The sequence below is a fragment of the Protopterus annectens genome, chromosome 9.part0 (assembly GCF_019279795.1).
Source record: "Protopterus annectens isolate FY-2018-M chromosome 9.part0, PAN1.0, whole genome shotgun sequence".
Classification (NCBI taxonomy): domain Eukaryota; kingdom Metazoa; phylum Chordata; order Ceratodontiformes; family Protopteridae; genus Protopterus; species Protopterus annectens.
This window is the reverse complement of record NC_056743.1, coordinates 695,352,265-695,372,233: the sequence shown is the minus strand read 5'-3', so window position 1 is coordinate 695,372,233 and position 19,969 is coordinate 695,352,265. Positions and strand designations below refer to the sequence as shown.

General features: G+C 41.9%; 1 protein-coding gene across 1 annotated transcript in view; it reads left to right on the top strand.

Moving 5' to 3' along the window:
- Positions 1 to 19,969, top strand: part of LOC122810570 — a 945,872-nt gene that overhangs the window by 347,197 nt on the left and 578,706 nt on the right. The window contains exons 10-11 of the mRNA XM_044082150.1: positions 1,832 to 1,991; positions 3,219 to 3,355. Of these exons, the coding sequence (XP_043938085.1) occupies positions 1,832 to 1,991; positions 3,219 to 3,355 (297 nt within the window). The remainder of the gene's footprint in view (positions 1 to 1,831; positions 1,992 to 3,218; positions 3,356 to 19,969) is intronic.

Here is a 19,969-nt window from a genome sequence, read left to right as displayed (position 1 = left end):
AGGAGGGACCCAGGCTTTGGTGAGCAAGCCCAAAATACGACTATCTTTGGCAGGATATCCTATCAGTTAGTAATGCTACAACCATGATTAGGAAGACATCTGCTGTTATGTTGCGTTATTACACAACTTTAATTCTAGAAGATTTGCTTTTCTGGTATTATTCACATATCTCAGTGAATTTCTGAGCTTCTTGCTTTTTTTTTCCATAAGGACTGAGTGCCTGTATTCACTGAGCTTCAGTCCCTTCCTGACCCACTGAATAAGATATAATATATTACTATGTCTGTTCACCTTCAACTGTTTTCTGGAAGCTCAGAAAAGAAGTAAAAACATTTTCTACCACCATCTTTATTTGTAGCTCCACAGAGTCCTTGAACACAGGAAAATTAATTAGATAGAAAGACAATGTCAGAAATGTCTAAGTGAATTTTCTATTCCATAACTTCTGTGTTACTAAAAAACTAACAGGCCTTTGGCCAGTGCTGTCAGAAGTCATTGTAATAAAGAAAGGAATTTTCTTCTTATGCTTTTTCAGTTTTGTTCCACCACACAATGTTTCTGCCATGTTACGTGGTTATTTCACACTTTTATGAAGTACTGCAATTTGGATCTCCACTCAAGAAGTATAACATACTTTGAGAGTACTGCTTAAAGCACTTATTCTACCTTATGAGCTCATTCTACACACAGTAAGAATGCTTTGGGAATGCATTTTGGAGGTTTTCTGTAATGTTCTACTCATGGCAGAAGGCCCTTCACAGTAATGTAACACATATATGTAAACATTTATGGTGACTAATTTTTCTGACAGATGTTTCTAGTGGATATGATTCTTTATTCCCACCCTTTTCTTCAAATGTGAACAGCTACAGAAGGGCACTGTGTAAGCAACAAGTATGTGTTTATTTACATTACTGCAACATATGATTTCTTTCAAGCAGAATCCTATTCAGGTTGAAAGTAAAAAAAAAACAAGGAACTAAAGATCAGTGTCATGCTCCTTGCCCCTACAGCAGTCATGCAATGCAATGCTTATGCCAAACACTGTTTTTCATTTCTAAGTATGGGAATATTAGACTGTTTCAAGCCTCTTATGAAGAGCACTAGAAGAAAGCACCTAATTGTTTAATCCACTGCATGTGGCCAACTCAAAGATGAATGGCGTGGTGAGTTTCTATGCATCTTTTTATTACTCTTGGATCTCTAGTTATGTTTGCTTATAGATAAACTGTAAAAATAACTAATTATTACTAATATATTGGATGGTCAGGATGCTGTTGATTACCATGTAAATTAGGTTTTTCAGGGAACTTCTTGAGAACTCAGTAATTCAGTTTTGCATGGAAAAATGTGCATAACAGAAGATATTATTTCATGAAGAAGTTTCATTGAGTATTTTGGCTTGCCTCTTTTTGACGTCAAGATGAGGAAATGTAGTAGTATAATGGAAGGGAGCTCATCAGTTATTCATGCAGAAGCCCCACCCAGTACAACACATGCATGCACGTGCGCGCGCGCACACATACACACACACACACACACACACACACACACACACACACACACACACACACACACATACACACACACACACCAAGTGCAAAAGGTGCTTCTCAAACAAATGGTTGTAATTGTGCACCTGCTATGTGACATTTCAATGGGAACAATAGTCTTGCCAGGTGTGAATGTTAGGAATAGGGATGGAAGAGATTCCGGAGTATTCCTTAAGGATGCAATACAAGTTCAGTAAAGTAAAGTAAACATAAAAAAGACAAACTTCATGACTGCATGTTACTTTGTATGACTCTGTCCCCTTTCTTCAATCTGACAGGTATCTCTCGTGGAGCAGGATCCTATCCTTTTTGCTACCACGATCAGAGAAAACATCTCTTATGGTCTCTGCACCTGCAACACAGATGATGTGACTGCAGCAGCTGTGAAAGTCAATGCCCACAGCTTCATCCAAAGCCTGGAGAAAGGATACAAGACAGGTATTATACTATGGCAGTCAGTTCTTGAAAGGGAAACGGGGAATTACTACAGAAATATTTGACCATGTTAAGCCTAGGAAACATATGAGTTGTATAGAAAGATTTAACTTTTGAGAAACAGCCAACAGTCCTACAGCAAAGTGGAACTTTGAATGTCTGAAGCTTGTGTAGCCTCTTATCACAATGTAAACACTCTGAACTAGGCTGCTAAGGAACACCATTACAAGTACCATCAAATGCAGCTGTCTGCCATCTTTACTGTCACCTGGAACAAACTAGGTCAGCAAATAGTGTGGAGCACTACTTCAGCAGTCTTTTTTTTCTTCTTTGCTACACTGGGGACTTCATATTCCTCTCCCAACACTCAGTTCCAACAACATTGCCTAAAGCCTAAGACTGCAAGCCTTGGTTTTATACCAGTATTTATCACCATTCCTCTCTACTTGATCTTTCATGTGATATCACAAACTCTGCATGCTACATACCATGCTTAGAACCATCTTCATCACCTTTGATGGAACTAATGATTTATTATCCACAACAGGTTTTGTGAGACCTCAGAATTATTGGTCCCCCTGCAGTTCATATGCCTTGTAGGTACTAGCACTTGTTTCTGCAGGATATCCACATACTGTGGTTTTAATTTTCTTGGAGTCCAAGTCAGCAGTGTAGTAGTTACAGCACTGTACTGCTGGATGACTTGTTGACCCCATCTAGTTCGGTTAGAAGCATTTTTGTATATGCAAGATATCCGCAGTAATTTTCTTTCTTTCTTTCTTTTTTTTTTTTTTGCTCAGTGCTCTTAAACTTTTATCCATCTCTGATTTGTTACATATAAATGGCAGTACTGAAATGTAAACCCTTGTTTTCATGGATGGTAAGCTACTTTTTTTAAACAAAAAGTAATTTCTGTTCATTTGTGAGTGGTTTGTAAAATACTCTCTTAAATGCACTCAGTACAACTTTACCTGTGTACTTAATCTGAACATGAATATAATTTGGGTTGTATATTATCCTGTGCTGTGTCTGTATACTGTCCAGATACACCCTAAAAGTTAGTTCTTATTAATAGCATCTTGTCTAATAAAAATATTTATATATTTTATTCATTGTTCTGCAGTCTGGTGAAGGCATACTTGAAGTACAACATAGCATTTAGTGCTATTGTTTAATAAGAAGTAACACGAGTTGTGAAGATGCTTTATGTTGCTCTCTACATCTCTACAGATGTTGGTGAGAAAGGAGGGCAGCTGTCAGGGGGACAGAAGCAGCAGATAGCAATTGCAAGGTCACTCATCCGAGACCCGCAAGTCTTAATACTGGATGAGGCAACCAGCTGCCTAGATTCAGAAAGTGAACATAAGGTATGTATCTATCATTATTAAATCCATTGTCTGACATGGTAGCTATGGTTTAGACTTCTAATATTACTTAAAAGAATTGCTGAACAAGTGAATATTTGAGCACAAAGGTAAAAATGTAGTTAAACTGCAGAATGTAAAAATGACCATGTCTATAGTGCAAAACTTTATTCATATTAACAGTAATTTTATTTATTCAACACCCACTTTTTTATCCCAGTAGTCTAAAGTAAGTTGAGTATACAGCATTGCTTGCTATCTTTAATGTGCTATTTTATTACTGAAGAAGAGTATAACATTTTGATTATCATATATACTAGCAAATAAAATGGATATATTATTTTGGATTATCATAAGTTAATCCTACTTAATATGTATGAATTTTGTTGTTTTTCATGTAGGTTATTGATAGAGCAGCTACATATCTAAATTGATATATTTTACTAAAAAAGCAATTTTTCAAGAGCAATATAATAGTGTTATGTGTTTACTCCAGATTGCATTGCATTGCATTGTTCACAGTTTTAACACGCACTGTGTTTTAAACAAGAAAAGAAAATCCCATTTTAAAAATCACATTTATTTGTTTTATTTATCGTTTTGTTGACCAGGTTGGTCTCATTAGGCCAATGACCTCTTTTCAGGTAAGCCCCAAAGTGGTATTTGTACTGACTAGGGCAGACTTAACCCTTCTCTTTTCGATATGTGCTGTGGAATCGTTTACCATCAGCTTTTGCAGATGAGACCACAGTTTAACATCTCATCTGAAAGATGTTACACTCAGGCATTCTGTACCCCCTTGTGCTGTACTACACTGTCTGTAATAGGAAATCAGTTCAAGCACCTAGGGTGGGAATAGAACCCTTTTGCTCTTAAAGTATTAAACACAAGTGTGCTACATTTCGAGCCATTTGCACAGCTTGTCACACGCTTACAGAGATTATTGGTACAGTGTATTTCTGAAATGCAGTTGGTTAAAGTGATAAAGCAAATTAGTTTGGGAAGACTTTCTTCAGGCTTATTGGTAGCAGAAATGTGGGCACGTTTTTTAATCTTGAAATTACCATTTAAGTTGGTTTTCTTTATTTCAAAATTTTTAATATCAGCACATGATTTGAAAGTAAAACTTCTTTTCTCCCTCATAATTCATATTAGGGGCCCTGTTATTTATTCACAGTGGAATTGCTGAATATATTAGTAGCATCCTGCCAGAATGGAGTTTGTTTGACCTTTTAAGCTTATCCATAGCAAAGCCAGTTCCCTGTGAGAGCATACCATGCCCAGCTGAACAAGTGACAGATAGTTCTGATACCTTACCTTGCAATGCCAATCACTCGGATAATTTTGTATCTATTTTCCTACAGCATCCAAAGAATTTCTTTGAACCATCCCTGTCTCCCATATTAGAAGGAGCAGTTTGAAACCCTACAGTTCTTTCCCAACACGTGTAGATTATGACCAAATAGCTAAACCCCTACATCTACCTATTAACTGTTCACTAAATCGATTTTCAGTTACAAAGTTAAAATTCCAATCCCTTGTATTTTCATTCATATCATATTTTTTTTTCCAGCTTCAGCCAGAAATAATTGCATTATTGGCCTTTGCAGATGGGAACACTTTGTGTTTTTTTCTGCCTGGTTTGTTAAGCATGACATGCATTCCTTCTTCTTCATGGACTGTAATACAGTAATTCTGCACTGTTACAAGAACACCGTTCAGGCTTTTTTGGCCAAAAAGAAGTTGCTTGACTTAGGGCAATTAAGAAACACACAGTGCTTATAAAAGGCAATAAGAACACAGGGAACATCACAGGTCAAAGTCTAAACATTCTGATGTCTCTAAGACATGTAAATTGCTCCAGCATCAGCCTAATCTTTGTGGTTTGTGATGGTTATAGAAACGCTAGGAGACTGGACATTCCAGTATCATTATACTTTTATGAGAGAGACCCACTGTCCTTAAAATTCTTTGCCATGCATAGAGTTACATACTCTTGAGTTACTGATGGATGTAACCAGTGATCTGCTTTATCCTCTTCAACCACTCGGACCAAAACACCAGATTTCAGTCTGCTCAGCAGGATATAACATTACCAGACTTCATCTCCTCAACTTTAACCACAAAGCTGTGAGCATTTCCATATTTTCCAGATCTTTATTGCCACTCAGTTGCACTTATCAGATAAGAACAGCCCCTAACGTTGCAAAATACTCTTGCTGTTTTGGTGCAGTTTATTACAGATATCAAAATTTCTGTCTTTTTTAATGTTTTCTGATCACTGAAAATTCCTTGCTTCAGTTTTGAATCATAGACGTGAAAGGAAAATATTAGTTCTCATGTGGGATTCAAACCCAAGACCTCTAGGAAAACATGTTGGTGTTACTATCACTGGACCAGCAAGATTCTCTGGAAAAATAGACTTTGAGTTTTCCCTTTAGGGCCTTATTCTTTCAGCTAGGAAAACACATGCATAGTGACTAAATCCAAATTAGAAACATACACACAAATGCAGAAAAAGGCCTTTGCTTAGATGCGGTTAGAATCATTAAAGTGAAAGGATAATATTAGCTCTTATTTGGGACTCATACCTAAGACTTCCAGAATATGGTGGTAGTGTCACTGACACTGGACCAACAAGAGCCTCTAGACAGATAGGTGATGATGTTTCCCATTAGAGCATTAGCCTTTCAGCTAGGAAACCCCAGCATGGTTATTAAGGCCAAATTACAAACATACCCTTAAATATGGAGAAACCCTGTGCTTAGGCACTGTTCAAATCATAGAAGTGAAATGATAATATTAGATATCCTTCCACATCACTGTTGCAGTATTCTTTACTGAAGGTAACTCCTGCCAAGGACAACCCAACATCTGGACAGTATACCAAAGCCTTTAGTTCTTATAGGCATCGTACATCACACGTATGCCTCCCTTTCAAGGGGTGTAGGGCATAAAGGTGATATACGGATGCACATACTCAGAAATTCTTTACCTCCAGTCTGAATGCCATTGTTGACTGTCAGTCTGAACACCTTTCTGCTGTGCTGGTTACCAAGCCATGTTTTCATATAAGGGTTTTTTCTCTTTGTTGTTGTTATGTTCATGTCATCCAGAAAGGGAAAATGTCAGTGTGGCAAGCAGATTTCCCATAAAGACCATCATGACCAGTGTCTCTTCTGTTTGAGTGCTTCCCATGATCATACACAGTGCTCTATCTGCCAGGCATTTATGCCTAAGACCCTGTGTAGTTGTCTCACCTCCTTGTCCATCTACCTGGAGAACCAGCGTCTTAAGTTGTTGGCTCAGGGTGCTTTGGCAGAATCCTCCCATCCCAAGGGCCAGCTGTCTCCTAAGATCTGTCTGCTGTCCAGCCTCCCCCAGACATCTCTGTCAAGGCTGGTGAAAGCTCGGAGGACTGTCCAGTGGTTGCTTTGGATTCCTCTGCTGCAACCCCTTTAGAGACAGCTATAGATCCGGCTTCTTGCACATCCTCAGAGACTTTTCATATGTGTGTAGCTGACGTAGAGGGGGAATCTTGGCTGACTGTCTCTGAGGGACGAGGAAGGATTCCTCAGATCTTAATGAGAGAAAAGACTCCTGTAACCATTATTGAGTCACACCAGGGGATCTGACCCTCTGAGTGTGTTTCAAGCGAACATTTCTCAGAAAAAGAAACAAAAAACAAACCATATTTCCCTTGCTGTTAACGATACACAAGATGAATGGCAGGAGTTCATTCAGAGTTTATGTAATGCTTTGATGGCCTTGAAGCTTCCTCAGGTGGTCTCTGTTGCTGCTTCTTTCTCGTCTTCCACTTCACTCGAGGCCTAGGGAACTGGATTCCTTGGATGAGGATCTGGAATAAGGGGAAGAATCCTTGGCTTATTCTTCACAAATCCCATCCTCCCTGGACTACAGTTCAGAGGAGACCCCCATAAGCTCAGATTCCCCTTTGGAAGAGGTCTGCTTTGGGAATACCATTGCCTGTGTGATAGAGTATTTTAAGTGGGATTGCTCTCAAGTCTCCGACATTCAAAAAAGATATTATGGGCTCCTACAGATGGAGTCTTCCAAACCATCTGCTGTTTCTCCTCTTCTGGCCACCCTTTTGGATACCTTCTCATCAGCGTCTGTAGCCCCTGTCTTTCAGTCTTCTGTACCTAGGAAGCCAGACAGATTCTGTAAAGTGCCTAAGGAGCACAAATATCTTTATAAATAACCTTCTGCTGACCCTTCTGTAGTGTCACTGTCTCCTAACAAGCCATCCAAGTTGTTGACCTCTACTAAGCTGTTGTCTTCTGCTAAGGATAGTAAAGCTATGGAAAAGCTGGACAAAAAAGTTTACACTGCTGCCACTTTATCCTTCAGGGCCATCAGCTACCAGACTTATGTAATGAGATATGTTATAGGTGTCCTTTCTCAGGTTTCTAAGGTGGCTTCTGACCTTCCTGACTCTGAGGGTAAGGCTTCAGTCCTTTCCCTGCTGAGCTCTACTTCTCAGGTTACCTGCCACTCAATCAAATGCAGCTGTGATGCAGTGGATGCCTCTTCCAGAGCTGCAGCCTTTGGTTCAGCTATAAGGTGTTATTCTTGGTTTCATCTTCAGGCTTTGCCTAATGACATTAAGGCCAAACTTTAAGATGCTCCTTTGGATAACAAAAACCTTTCTAGTTCTGCTGTTGCTGAGCTTTTCAAGTCTATGACAAGGGCAAACTTTGCAGGAGCTAAAACATATTTTTATTTCTCCTGTTCCCAGAGTTCAGAGAAATTATTCCTCCAAATCTGTCTTTGTTCATAAGCAGTCTCACCTTCCTCCTAAGGGCAAGAAAGATTCTAACCATGTGCCTCCTGCTAAGTCTACTCAGACTCCTGACACCCAGAAACCTGCTTTCCAGGGCAAGCTAGGTTCTGTTTGACAGGGTTGCTTCCCCCTTTCCTCTACCAGGTTCCCTTGTCCCTTATTCTTTCCTTGTCTCTTCCAAATTGACCATGGATCACTTCAGACTCCTAGGTTCTTTCCATCATCTGTAAGGGATATTTCATGGTTTGGAAGTCCCTTCCTCCCTTTTCAGGCATTCTTCAACTTCCTCAAGAACAAGTCTCTCATTTACCAGAGGTTCTTCACTCTCTTTCGGCTCAGGGCACCATACAAGCAATGCCTCCTGCCAGGTAGGGAAAGGATTTTATTCCAGAATGTTCCTAGTCCCACAAAAGGAGGGTAGTTGGAGACCAATTCTGGATCTTTCCCAGCTGAACACTTTTCTCAAGACTTCTTCCTTTCGGATATCTCTGCAGACTTTCAGGCTTTTCTGGTATCTCAGGATCTCGAGGATGCATGCCTTCACATCCCTATCCATTCCCTCCAGGAAATCTGTAAGTTTCTCTGCCTCTTTCTCAGATTTTCATTTGTCTGCTTTTCCCTTTGGCCTCTCTGTGACTCAAGGGTATTCACTCCTATCATTGCTTTTTTTGCAGGATTTGAGGAACTCAAATCTTTCCTTATCTAGACAATCTGCTTATTCAAGCTCCTTCCCCAACACTCTACTTTGGTATCTCAGGTTTACTACTTCCCTGTTGTAGAGTTTGGTGTTCCAGAAATCAGTTCTGACACCTTCCCAGGATCATATTTTCCTTGGCTACAGACTTCAGACACTTCCTATGTTGGCATCTCTGCCTGCACCCAAGGCTGTGTCTCTAATTACTTTTTTCCCAATCCCTACTTCCTCTGGCATCTGTCACGGCCAAGGAATTTCTCAGGGTTCCTTGGTTCATGGCTTTCACCACTCCCATGCTTCCTCTTGCCTGCCTGCGTATGGTGAAGCTTCAGTGGTACCTCAGGTCAGTGTGGCTTCAACACTGCCATCCCCTGGACTTCCGGGCACCTTTCCTTCCCTCCCTCTCTCTCAAGCTCGAGTTTCAGTGGTGGTGGATTCATCAACTTTCATAAAACACAGAGCTTCCTTTTCAAGCTCCAGTTCCAACACAGGAACTCTTTACAGGTGCCTCAGACAGGGAGTAGAGTGCCCCCTGTGACCTTCTAAAGGTTCAGGATCTATGACCTCCTCATTAGACGTCAGACAACATCGGTATAAAGGAGTTGAGGCCTCTACTTCTGGTTCTTCAGGCTTTTCATTCCCTGTTTCATCCTAGGTACAAAGGTCCTTTCTTCTTTGCAGACTAGCTCTTTAGGTCTGGGATCAAGCTGTCCAGTATCAAGTGACTCTTCATCAGTTTACATTCCTTCAAAGTACAATCTAGTGGCAGGCTCCTTGAGCAAGTCCAGCACATAAGCTCACAAAGGGATGCTTCACAAGAGACGTGTTCCTAGACATTGTCCATTGGTGGAGTGTTCCTGTGGTAGAGATTTTTGCCTCCACTGTGAGCAGACAACTTCTTCTGTTGTGTTCCAGAGTCCCAAGTCCTCTGGCTTGGGAAGTGGACAGCCTGTATTTTTCTTGGACGGGGATGTTTCTGTATGCCTTTCCTCTTCTTCCTCTTTTACCATGCGTCTTGCACAAGATCATGCAGGACTCTACCAAAACCTTGCTGGTGACGCCCTTTTGGCTCAGACAGCATTTGCCCCCCCCCCCTTCTTTCATAAGTGGCCAGGGGCATTCACCACAAATTACCTCTGCAGGTGGATCTTCTTTTGCAAGACAAGGGACCTCTTATCCATCCTCACTTGTCCACTAGTCAGCTGATGCTTTGTGTAGTGGGGTTTTGATCCCTTTCAGGCGTCTGTTTTCTGAGGACTTGCTTCAGGCTCTGCAGGGGGCCAGGAACTCACTACCAGGAAATCATATATGTCCAAATGGAAGCAATTTTCTTTCTGACATCTCTCTCACCATCAGCATCTCCTATCTGTGGAGATTCCTCTGGTTCGCTCTTATTTGTGCGATCTGTCCTATGCTAGGTTGGCATATTCTTCAGTTAAAGCTCACCTGTCAGCAATTTGTGCTTGTCTGCCCTTGACTCCTCATTTGGCCTATAGATTTGAGGTCAAGCATTTTTTTAAAGGCATCTTTCATATCAGGCCTCACAAAAAGCCTAGTATGCCTTCCTGGGATCTCTATTTTGAACTTGAGAAATTAATTCAGGCTCTTTTTGAGCCTGCTTCTTCAGCCTACTTCCAACATTGTACTTGGAGGACTGTTCTTGTGGCTCTCAGTTCAGCCAAGAGAATGTCTGAACTTCAGGCTCATGGCTATTCCTCCTTTCTTTAGTTTTTCACAGAAACAGGAAGTCTCTTCATACTAATCCTTCTTTTATGCCCAAGGTGGTCAGTGAGTCATCCCTTAATTAGTCTGTTCATCTTCCTTCCTTCCTTTTTTCCTTCTCCACAGTCTGCCAACAAAGGTTCGTCACACCTTGGATTTTCATATACAGCTCAGATATTATTTGGATAAAACTAAAGCCATTTGCAAATCTGAGCAGCTTTTTGTCTCGTTTTCATCCCATGACTTTGGGTTTGACTGTCTCTAAGCAAACTATCTCATCCTGGATTTCTAAGGCCATTTCTTTTTGTTATTCTTTTCATGAAAATGTATTTCCTCGTTGGTAAGTGCACATTCTACTAGGGTAGTTGCCTTCTCTTGTGCTTTTTCAATGGTGTAGATTTCTCTTGTGCTTTTTTCAAGGGTCTGGATACCAGATCCATCCTTTAGGTTGTTACTTGGTCCTCTGTTCATACTTTCACTAAGTGTTACAATTTGGGTGTTATTTCCAGCGCTAGGAAAGGCTTTGCCAGAGTTAACCTGCATGGATTTGTAGAGGGCTATTCTGCACCTTTCTCCTCCCAGGCTTCCTCTTGAGCTGTTGATGTCTCCCTAAGGTAAAGACTACTGCAACAGTGATATGGAAGGACTTAGGACAGTTGTGTAAAATATTACCATAATAGTAGATGTCCTTCTCATCACTGTTGCAGTATTTGCTCCCTCCCTTCTTACCCCTTCTATTGTAGCTCTTGCATTGTACTATTTTTGCCCTGCTGGCCAAGGGGCTCTCCTTCTTCTGCTTCTTCTTCCCTTCTCTCCTTCTGGATAAACATGTTTTCCTCGTCCCTAAGGGCATTCTGTTCCTCTTGGGGCTTTTTCAGTTCTGTGTGTGTGTTTCCGCCAGCCCTGGAGGAGGGCTTAAAATCTCTAGTGTTTGGGTCAGCCTAGGGCTACCACAGCAAGAATAATACACACTTATAACTACAGCTGTGAAACACAATGAACAACTTTTGTTTTAGTATTATATGATTGTGGCCACTTAAATTTAAAATAGACCTGAGGTCCTTGGTCTTTCTAGGCAATTAAAACTAACTTGAAGTAGAATAAGTACCCTTCCTAGTGTGCTGAGACATACTAGAGCACCCTTTTTTGAGAAAAGTTTGAAGCATCTAGTAATACTGCCCTCTTCTGATATGAAGGGATGTCATAAAAGGGAAAGAAGTGCAGATGAGGGTGGAAAAAGGAAGTGGATCACACAGCGTCTGGATATTATGTTCAAAATCCACCTTTCACCTGTAATGGCCATTTAAGTTGACAGGTGAAATGCAGACAGCCTGCATCTCCTTCCAGGATGGAGCATTTGGGCAAGGCCTCAGAGATTCTGATGTTGCTGCCTACACAGTGACTGGGTTCTGAAACCCCTGGCTAGATAAAGAACTTCTACTATTTGTTGTCAACTCTCATGGAAACCTCAAATGTGTCCATGTTGTTTTTCCCTCAACAGATTAAAATTCTGCTATTGCTGGCCACCCATAAACCACAAAGGGAGGGGGGGTGTCCATATTCATCAAGGACACCCACACCTCCAGGTTAGTAGCAACACATGAAGCATCGGAGACCATACAGGTGCAACTAACCATAGGCAAAACTGCTATACAACTGGTAGCATGTTACAGACCACCCTCCCAATCTCAGGAAACCCACTCAGCCTTCCTGAAGACATTGGAGGATATGAATGTATCACAAAATACCATCATACTGGGAGACTTCAACTACCCTAACATAGATTAGTGTTAGCCCTAACACCCTAGCCCAAAGGTTCCTGGAATTCATAAATTCAAATGCACTGGAACAACTAGTCACCTCTCCCACTAGGGGAGATAATATACTAGACCTGATCATCACAAACATGGGGACAAAATGCTCCACACCGGAGGTATACCCCTCACTAGTGAGATCTGACCACAAACTAATCACCCTGGATATATATATCCCACCTCCACCCCCAGCACAAAAGACCACAGTGAAAAACTTCTCAAAAGCAGACCTCACTCTTCTTAAGACTGAGATGGTATCCTTTAAGCCCACTGGGCCAGTGGATACCACATCCCACAATGCTGAATCCTTCACAAATGCCTTCTATGGACATCTCCAAGAATGCATGGATCATGCAATCCCAAATAAATCCAAGTCCCTCTCCACCAAAGGCAAGCGTCCTGTCTGGTGGACCTCAGCCATAAACAAATTGTATAACAAAAGAAGGAAGCTACTGCACGACAGAGCAAAATCACATAAAGGGAAGACATCTCTGACCAACACTAGCAGAAAACTACGTTCTCTCATAAAAACATCCAAGGCCAACTTTGAGAGAAAAATCGCTAAGGACACTAAAGATAACCACAAAGCCTTCTTCAGCTATGTTAGAAACCTGGGCGGAAACCCTCAGATATGCTCAGAGTTAGTTCACAACAACAAAAAATATACTGAACCCACAGATATTGCCAACATTCTGGCTGACAGGTTCAGTGCAAATTTCTTCCCTCCCTCACCCCCAAAAGAAGAAATACTTATCCCAGGTGAATGTAATCTCCCTGTCATCTCAGATGTCCAGGTGAGAGCCGCCCTCAGCAAAGCTAAAAACACAGCATCAATGGGACCTGACGGTATCCCGGGTTGCGTGCTACTTGAACTCCAAGAGGAGCTAAACCCGCACATAAAAATGCTATTTAACCTTAGCCTTACTACAGGATATGTACCTGAACACTGGCGTACAGCAGCAGTGGTCCCACTCCACAAAGGGGGTACCTCTACAGACCCTGGGAACTACCGTCCCATAAGCTTAACCAGCCTGGTCTGCAAAGCTATGGAAAGAATCATTATGGAACTCATACACAGAGACATTGGGGACCTACAGACACTTGACCCCACCCAGTTTGGCTTTGTAAAGGGCAGATCCTGCCTTTTGAACCTGGTTGACTTTTTTGAAACAGTCACTAAAGCCATTGATGAGGGCAAAGCAGTCCATACAGCCTACCTGGACTTGGCTAAGGCCTTCGACACAATACCCCACTCAGGCATCATAGATAAGCTCAACAGCTTAAATGTAAACCCTTATGTCACTAGATGGGTTGCAAACTGGCTAAAGGACAGAACCCATAAAGTTAAAATCACTGGAGCAATGTCAGACTCAAAGCCAGCCACAAGTGGTGTCCCACAGGGATCTGTCCTGGGACCCCTCTTGTTCGGCATTTATTTCTCAGATGTTAAAGCAAACATGGGAGGGTTGTGGCTGACAAAGTTCGCAGATGACTGCAAACTAGGCACCATAGTCGATACACCAGCGGACACATATATCCTACAAAAAGGCCTCACAGAAACGGACAACTGGTGCCGGAGTCATGGCCTTAAACTAAATGCCAAAAAATGTATAGTCATCCCCTTTGGGAAAAACAAAGTACCCACAAATTATCACATAGACAGCAACCCAGTGAGTACGGAAAAAGTAATCAGAGACCTAGGGACCCAAGTCGACAGCAACCTCTCATTTGACACCCACGTTGCCCAAGTGGTTAGAAAAATATTCTACCTTGCACACCTTATCATGAAGGGATTCACATCCAGATCCAAGGATGTCATTGTACCCCTATACTCCTCCCTCATCAGACTCATGATTGAGTACAATGCCCCATTTGGTATGTACCTCACCCGGCACTTGCAACAGCTAGAGAGACCACAAAAGTACCTCACCAAGAGGATCAAGGGTCTCCAACATATGTCTTATTCTGCCAGACTAAAGAAACTCCAGCTCTATTCAGTAGCATACCGCCTGCTCAGAGGTGATCTCTGCCTGACGTACAAGGCCATGTCCAATCAGGAACTGATGGACATGCTCCACCTCAAAAAATCCAAATCCATCAGAACCACGAGAGCTAAAGACTTAAACCTCGGCACAAGTATGAATAGGACATGCTGGAGGGATAGATTCATAACCCAGAGGTTTCCCATACTCTGGAACAAGATCCCAGTTCATGTTAGGCAGAGCCCCTCACTGACTCTCTTTAAGAGAAATCTTGATGAGTGGATGGGAGATCTTAAGTTTACCCCAGGGGTCACATCTGTGTCACTACTAGACAGGGGCACAGTAAACTAATTCTATTATATAAGGGGACCTTCACTGTGTTACTACTAGACAGAGGCACAGTATTCTAAATATAGTCTGTGCATTTTGTACCATTTTATGGGGTGGCAAAAGCCACATCACTATGGCTAGGCTTACAAATGCCCCAGGGCAGATAGCCTAGTACTAAACTATGAAACTATGAAACTATGAAATCCGATGTGGGCTCTTTTGCATCCTAGAAAAAGGATGTCAGGGAACAGTAAACTTCATGCTAACATCTGCAAGAATTTTACTTTCCTTTTTGCTGTCCTCCAGCTTTACCTTAATACATGATCTAAAAAGGTTGCAGCCATTGAAAAGTATGTTAAGGAAAGATACCCTGAAATTCTCCTCAAAATCCTTTATTTTGAGCCACAGTTAGCATCATACAGTACTCCAATGTCTGCCACCCTTACTGCACCACCCTCTTTGTTATGTGCAAGGCACACAGTGAGATTGCCTATGGCAGAAAGAGTAGCTGTCCAAGGGGAGAGTTTTGTATGCAGTTTTTCGGTCAGACACTAGTACATAAGACATCTCACTGCCAGTACTGAGCTAGAACTTCAGTATGCGTGTCTAATAACTAAGCACCCTCAGTGCAAAGGTAGAAAATTCATAGACCAACTCCCCAAAGTGCTCCACTGCTCTTGACTGCTAGTGTGGAGGGTGAATTACTGAGCTATGTGGTGTTGTAGCTTTCTTTAGAGTCATCACAGTGTTAAGAGTCTAGTACAGGGTTTTTCACCCAACATTTCCAGTCTTGAGGGGGGGCTGGAGGACCCTCTTTGGTCTCCTAGGTATGGGGTCAACAACAATGGGTTCATTCCATGCTGTCACAGAAACAAATGCCACCATGTCATCCACACAGAGAGCCAACCAAGAAGGTAATGAGAGATCTGAAGATTTCCTGCAGAAACTTCTCTGAAGCTGGGGATTATGTACAGGCCATCCTCCATTTTCTGCATCAGATATTCTATCTCCCTGGCACCTGCACCAGTGGCACAGAGGAGTAATACCCTAAGTATAGCCCAGGTGACCTCGCTTTGATTAGCAGCTCACGTGCTTGACCACATAGGCACGGAGAATGGACAATATGAGCACTTTTGTGTGTGTGGGGGGGGGGGTACCTAAATAAGAAAATACTCTTCAGCCGCAGCGTGTCACTGCCCTAGGTATCCCAGTCTCCTCACTGGCCCCAAACATGGATCAGAATTAGTGTAGGATAGTTTAGCAGAATGGATGACAAATAATAGGTCCTGGGAACAGCAAATGGTAAGCTGTAAGAAGTGAAAAGGTAAACAAAAAATGAAATATCTCCCCAAACATGGGGTGATGGTTGGACTAAGGAATCATCCTCATCTCCATATTCTGTGTATGGCTAGTGTGACTTCAATGGAGACCATTTGATAGCTGTTAGCAAGCCTAGTGGGGAGTGGTCTGGGGAGGATGATTGACAGGAAGAACTCAGCTTAGGCTCCATAAGAAAGATTTTTCGATTAGATCACCTTGAGATTTCTATGCTCAAGTGCTCAAAATCAGGGCAGAAACAATCCCTGGTTAATCCCAGAGATGAAGAGGGAACCAGGGGTAGACTTTTGGGTTGTAGTATCTAGACCAAGACATACCCCAATACCTGTGTTGACATCACGGTTCCTGGTGTTGACAGCTTGTCACTAACCTCCATGGATGCTGATGAAGAAAGGAGGATGGCACTGGTATCCAGCATGAAGCTACCTTCCATAGCTGACATCTGTTCTAACACTTTTGGGACAATGGGTTCAAATGCCAAGAACTCTGACCTTCAGAAAAACACAGAAGAGGTCAGTAATAGCAACAGGGCTAAACACCTCCCCCAGAATCAAGAGTCATGGACACAATCAGCACCAAAGGTGTCAGTGCCAAAATTGTGAGAGTCAATGGTGACATCAGCAGGAGAGAAACATGTTTTGTTGGTGTTGGAACCTACAGTGAATTAGGCAGCCTTTACTGTACTGGCACCATAACAGGAGTCATGGAGGAGAAGGCTGACTCCAAGTAATGGAGAGTAACACTATCCCTGTCTGGCCCAGAAAAAGGGGGGAACAAGATGAAACCAAAATCCATTTGTGTCTGGAACATGAGCCTGTATCCAAAATCCCTGACCTATAGGATAAAACAGAATGGAAAGACCTCACATGAGATGGTCTAGTAAGAGAGGGCTAGGGAAGGTTCAGCTCAGAAATGGAGGACATACTATTTCTTGTGAAAGAAGTTGTCCCAGAAGGATTAAAAAAAAACAGTCCTCCACAACATGAACAGATCATTTGAACATTGCAGTACTGAAGAAAAGTTCCCTTTCCTTCTTTCAAACAACTTTAGTGAGAAGGTGAAAACTACTTTGGACCAGAAACTTCTCTTCTTTTAACTGATTTTCCTTAGATTTGGACTTGGGAATCTCATTACAAAAGAGGGAGGACTGTTATGGTACATCCTCTCAAGGCATTAACCTCTTTAGAATCAACTCATTTTGGCAATCAGAGTTATTTAATAAAACCTTTTACTAAGATCACCATCATTTTTCAAATGTTAAACAGCCAAGAATATCACATATTTTAAAGATACATTCTGAGGAGGAATGCTGTATCTAAATCCTGAACATTTATGTATAATGCCAAAACTCTGTACTCATACCTAACTTAGACTAACAACAAATACTAAATGTTAAGCAACATCAAACAGCAGCAAAACCTAAACTTAAATTCAGCTACCAGCTGAAGTGATAGGGACTAAAGGCAAAAAAGGATAATAGAGTATGGATGGATGCCGTGGCACTGGGGAGGAATCAATGAAGAGAAAAGTCCAATAAAGTAATGAAATTATCCCACCAAAACCAAAGCAGCACTGACATGTTATGCTGCTGGTCTTGGATTCAAGTTCCAAATAAGAAAGTACAGTTGTGTAATATCTTACCATAACAGTAGATGTCCTTCTATTCAGTTTTGCAGTATTCCATACCTAAGGGATCTCCTGCCAAAAATAGCCCAACGTCCGGCCAGTATACTAAAGACTTTGGTTCTTATAGGTGTCATACATAGCAGGTATGCTCCCAGCATAAGGTGTAAGGCATAAAGTTGACATCTAAGTACACGGGTCATCAGCAAACACCATCTTACAGCTCTTTCTTGCCATTGGAGCCTGAAGTGCTCACTTCTATACACCAGAGTTCTTCTATAAGCTAAATGCACACTGGTAGAACCTTTCATTGTATTTTCTTATCTGTTTCTGTTAGATGAGTACAAGAGCTCATACTTGTCTTGATTTTGGAAACCAGATTCCATATTGGGACCCATATCCTTTGCTTGTCTTGCTTATGCATAGAACATGATGTACCTAACTGTCCCCACATGTACTATCCCATCAGGAATCCGTGCACACTATGGCATCTGCCAGTTCTTCTGATTTTGACTCCTCTTGCAAGTGTATGGTGAAGCATCAGAAGCATTCAAGGGTGCAGGCAACACAGCTTTGCCTTTATTCAGTCTAACCAGACTCATGATTGCCAAAGAACAGGAGATACTTTTGCAGTCCGTTCCAGTGATGGAAGGTGTGTTGGAGATCTCTGTCAAGTGTACTTGGAGTCCAATATGCCTTTCGGCCTCACCACATCTTCATGGGTTGAAGTATGGGGCTTGTCAGTTAGGTCTGAGGTCACTTTGCAGGCCCATGACTCCAGCACAAGATTTTTAGATAGGGAGAGTGGAAACCAAAAAAATATATATCAAGTGGCTGTCAGTTGACCATGCTCAAGATGCAATCAGCCACCCATGGCCTGGTCCAGTTACTCTGACCGAATCCCAAGCCTAAGGCCCAAACTAAAAGGATTCTTCTATCTGGCTTGCCTCATCCAAAGTCTTCTGGCTGCCATTCCCAAAAAGGCTACCAGCAGAACCTGCTTAGACTGTCTGAGGACTTAATTCAAATTGTGGCTTCCAGACAGCACAATCCTACTAGACCTCCTGCTACTACAGAATCCGTTTATGGTAAAAGAGAGACCTCCCCACACACAGGAATCCTCTGATTATTTAATTCAGATGAGCATAAGTAGGCTTGTTTAGACCAGATTTCTACTGGCTCATATGCTGACTGATGATATCATAGCCTTAGCTTTGCCTTCTGATTATTTCACTTTTGGCAAAACAATTCTTAATTAGAGAGTTTTTTCATTGGGTTGTTCAGAACTACCCTCACTCCAAGAAGAGGGTTAGATATTTTTTGAAGTTCCCTGAGCATAAACCTTTGGCTATACCTCCTGTACTAGAAGTTTTGGATGACATCATTTTGAACTCTTCCCTGCAGCCTGACTCACAACTGCCTGCTCATAGGAAAAACAGACTGTTTATATAGGATTCTGGATTCCCACAAACACCTTTATAGGAATTCTATTGCTTTTGCTGAAGTGGTGACTCAGGGTTCTAAGGGGGCTAAAGGTAGCACTTCCAGGAACCCTAAATGATAAAGAGGAGAGAGACCTTGACAGATTTGAAAGTGTATACCTGCACTAGCTAGGCTATATGAGCCCTTAATTGCCAGTTTCATATGGTTAAGAACCAGGATATTCTGATGGACCATATGAAGGAGAAACTGGATAGGACTGAGGACATGTCTCTTTCCAAAGAATTGCTGGATATCTGCAACTCTGTTTCTCAAGCTGTTAAACTTTCTTTATAATGTGGCTTTGATACTTTGGAAGTCTCAAGCAAAACGGCTGCCTCAGGGTCTGTTATCCACAGACATTCATGGTTAAGGGAGCAGGCCCTTCCAGAACATGTTAAGTCTGAGATTCTGAATATACCTCTAAACAAGGGCTTACTGTGTGGACACAAGGCTGAACTTGTTTTCAGAAGCTGGAGGAGAGGGCTTATTCTGTGTAGACTGTCAAAGAATTTCTGCAGATTCATTCACTAGGTTTGGTAGAAATTATCCCACTAAGGCCTGGTCCATTCCTTCCTCTAAATGTAGGCAAAGAAGCAGGAGGATCAAACCACTGAGGCAAGAAAAAAGATGGCAATCAGTAACATCTTCTAGGCCTAGTGGATCCTGACCTCAGGAGTCCAGCAGGGAGCAACCATAATTTAGTCGGTCCCCTCCCTGTTCCCTTACTCATGTCCCACCCCCCCCTTCCCACCATCCAATCCTCGCTGCCTCTTCTACACAACTAGGGGGAAGGCTTTCCCTTTTCTAACACAAATAGATCAAAATCAC